This window comes from Mus pahari, chromosome 6 (genome assembly GCF_900095145.1).
Source record: "Mus pahari chromosome 6, PAHARI_EIJ_v1.1, whole genome shotgun sequence".
Lineage (NCBI taxonomy): Eukaryota > Metazoa > Chordata > Mammalia > Rodentia > Muridae > Mus > Mus pahari.
The window spans coordinates 67,157,765-67,161,319 of NC_034595.1; the positions used below are offsets into that span (position 1 = coordinate 67,157,765).

The 3,555-nt window shown below is 54.1% G+C and overlaps 1 protein-coding gene across 1 annotated transcript in view; it reads right to left on the reverse strand.

The window, feature by feature from the left end:
- Faah (fatty acid amide hydrolase) overlaps window positions 1-3,555 on the reverse strand; it is a 20,204-nt gene that overhangs the window by 4,855 nt on the left and 11,794 nt on the right. The window contains exons 3-9 of the mRNA XM_021200518.2: window positions 3,158-3,292; window positions 2,878-3,011; window positions 2,588-2,794; window positions 2,304-2,344; window positions 1,946-2,070; window positions 602-727; window positions 57-154 (exon numbers count right to left, since the gene is read on the reverse strand). Coding sequence (XP_021056177.1) covers window positions 57-154; window positions 602-727; window positions 1,946-2,070; window positions 2,304-2,344; window positions 2,588-2,794; window positions 2,878-3,011; window positions 3,158-3,292 — 866 coding nt within the window. The remainder of the gene's footprint in view (window positions 1-56; window positions 155-601; window positions 728-1,945; window positions 2,071-2,303; window positions 2,345-2,587; window positions 2,795-2,877; window positions 3,012-3,157; window positions 3,293-3,555) is intronic.

Genomic DNA, 3,555 nt, shown 5'->3' on the forward strand with positions numbered 1-3,555 from the left:
CCCCCCCCCCGCAGTGTTCAGATCCCACCCTAGATCCTCAAGCCCATCACACTCACAAGTTTTGGAGAAAACTGCAGCCACCATCACTGAACAGCCCACCTGCCGACAGGACCTCCAGGGCATAAGGTATGTTGTTTGGTAAGAAGGGGACCAGCTGTGGAGATTGAAGGGGGTAAGGCCCACAGACATTAAAAGGCCCGCGCTTCCCATAACTCATATGGTGCCCTTGTAGCCCCGAGGATGATCAGCACCACATAATCACAAAGCTACCAAGTCAGCTTTATTGACCTATGACCTCGTGAGAAGTCTGGATCCACACATGAAGTTGTCTCGGAATAACTAACCAAGCCCATTGGCCTGGTGAACAGTCTCAAGTCCCCAGTAATCTCCAGAAAGCTGTATAGCATTGAGGCACACACTCACACATCTCCCAGCACAGGTCAAATCCCTCACCAACTATTTGCCCCAATACTCTCACCTCAGCCATCGTTAGACTGGTCTCACATAGCCAAAATTCTCATCCCAAATGACCAAGTAACAAGGAATAAAGGGACACGGGAGGGTCTGGCCATGGGAGACTCCCCTGGAGGAAAGGCCATACCGTGTGGCCAGCAGCCTCGAGACTCTGCTTGGTCTCCATCACAGCCCTCCTCATGGCCGGAGTGGGCATGGTGTAGTTGTCAGTTTCATAGTATCCCACACGTAGGGGTCGAGAACTTCTGTAGATCTAGAAGCAAACATAGGAAATGGGGTTGGGGCAGAAGAGAATGGCCCACGCAGAATGCTCATAGAAGGAGACCCTCTAGGTCCCCCATAGCTACAAGGTTACAGTCTGAGTCCTGACATCCTTTCCCCCTGAACTAGTGTTGTATGAGCCACAGATCGTCAGCACCCTTTTGCAAAATGTCTTCTTGGCGACTCAGCAGGAATGAGGGGGTTCCCAGGAGTCGCAAGAGGAAACCAGGGCTATCCAAAGACAGAAGCCCAACCATACACTCTGCCTTCAGAGTGGAGGTTCTGTTATCTGCCCTCACTCCTGTGAGTCCTTCCAGATCTCCTCACCTCACTTCCCTCTTGCAAGGGGCTCAGGCTACAACAGTTCAAACCTATTTTCTAAGGAGAAAAGCCTACTCCACGCAGACCATCCCACCCACCCTAGCTCCCCAAAGTAACTATGCCACTCTCCTACGTGGGGACCCTTGAAGGCAGCTTCACTGAGAAAAGCAAGAGGCCCGCACGGGAGAAGGAAATGTGGGAATTCTGGAAAGTGGAGCTTGCCTCCCAGCGTTGACATGAATGACAGATAGACTGTTCATCTGTCTGCATCTGTTCGCTGTGACTACTCCCAAAAGCTTTGTACATAGATACGGATAACCTCTGTGATATTCCTGATTCCCTGATTCTCTATCATCATCAGTGGGAAGCAGTCAGGGACACCAGCTCACCAAGACTCTGAACCTCTCGCCTAACGCCCCTCCTCTTTCTGTATTCCCAACGATTACATCATGGTCCTGACCTAATCCTAGCCCAACTCCTGGTTGAAAGATCCAGCTAAGGCAGGCTCCACCCTGCCCTTCCCTCTTAGATACTAGGGAGGTTTCAGGGAGTAAGCTGTTCGGTTCCTTCTGATCAATGGCCTATCTTGGTCATATTTGGATAGCCAATACTTGCCAGGTAGCCTGTTTTCTGGGGAAATAGGCAGGGATACTCCAAGCTACTTCCTAAGGGCAAACTGAACCCGGGTCCACAATTTCCTTCCAAGGAGTCGCAGAGGTTTAAGTAGTCCCTAACTGGTCCTCTGCAGCTAGGGGGGAAAAGTCTAGGAGGCTCCAAACACAGGCACTGGTGCCACCTGGTGGCCATAGCTATAGTAGCAGCTGCCATCCAGCCCACACCACCTGGGTTCTAGAGTTCCCTCCCTTTGCCCATTCCTATCCTCACTCACCTCCTCTCTGAAGGGCAAGGGGGGGATGGTGGAGTCCAAGCGGAACAAGTCCTCACACAGTAGGGCTTTCATGCACAATGCCAGGCTATCCACATCCCGCGCCATGGGGCCAACAGAAAGCTGCACTGTAGGAAGGGAAGGAAGAGCTGTCACTTGGCCCGCAATGAACCCTAGGTCTGAGTAAGGATTGGTCTATGGGTCCAGAGTGAGCAAGAAAGGGCAGTAAGGATTGACACCTACAGTGGCTTGGCAATCCGCTAACACCCACGGGAAAAACAGGGGCAAAGGCAAATCAAGTGTCGCCCGCCCCCCCATACACACCCTCCAGGGCACCAAGAGTACCATAGACCTCACTCACCTGCTGTCTGTCCATAAACACAGCTCTTCAGGCCACTCTTGCTGGTCAGAAACACAAGGTATTGGAAACAAGCGATGGCTACCCTATACTCACCACAAGGCCAGCCATGGCTCTAAACTCCCAGCAATGGACGTGAAACCATGCATAGCTGGTGGTAACTAATCCCCTCCCACACCCTCACCAAAGGCTGGTTAGTGAATCCCTCCTGCAGCCTGGAGAGCAGAAAGGCCGAGCCAAGGTCCTGCTTTCCTTAGGCGTCCAAGACCTCCCTGTCCCCAGCGTACCTGAGGCGGTTCCCAGTGGGCTTGAGGCCACAGATGCCACAGAAGGCAGAAGGGAACCGGATGCTGCCGCCGATGTCAGTGCCTAAACCCAGAGGGGAGCCTCCAGATCCAATGAGAGCCCCCTCGCCCCCTGAGGAACCTCCTGGACTCTTGGAGGATTTCCACGGGTTCATGGTCTGGCCAAAGAGGGGGTTGCTGCAGTCATAGCTGGAGGAAGCAGGAAAAGGTCAGCCCAGGTCACCGCAACAACTGCCTCTGTCCACTGGTTAGACCAGCTCCGGGGGACCAACCTTAGCATGGACTGGGGGACATTGGTGTGCACAAAGGGCACGGCTCCCTGCAGCTTCAGCACCTGCACCACCACACAGTCACTCTCCGATGCCACGCCCTCGTTCAAACTCAAGCCCAGTGTGGAGGCATGGCCCTTAGAGAAAGAAGACACCGACGATGCCACAGGACCCTTCAACAGCCCAGGGAGCCTTCAACACCGCCACCACCACCACACTGGCCGGACAGACCACCTCTGGACCCGAGCTAGATGCAGATGCAGGCAGGATGAGCAGGGCGTACCTTGTAGCTGAAGCATTCCTTGAGGCTCATGGGGACGCCATAGAGCAGGCCCTGCCGTGGGGCCTGCGACAGCTGAGTCTCACAGTCGGTCAGATAGGAGGTCACACAGTTGGTCCCTTTGTTCACTTCCCAGGCCTAGGGAAAGGGAAATGGACACAAGGAAGCCAGCTTCCTCTCTTTTTAAAATTCCTCTTCCTGTAAGGAAAAGGGTAACCAGACGCACGGCTCAGAGGCCACACCAGCTTCACCCACACTCTCTGAGAGACGCAGGGCCGGGCCAGGCAAGGCTGTCCTCAGAAGTGCTCAGCAGGGCTGGTGAGATGGCTCAGTGGGTAAGAACACCCGACTGCTCTTCCAAAGGTCCAGAGTTCAAATCCCAGCAACCACATGGTGGCTCA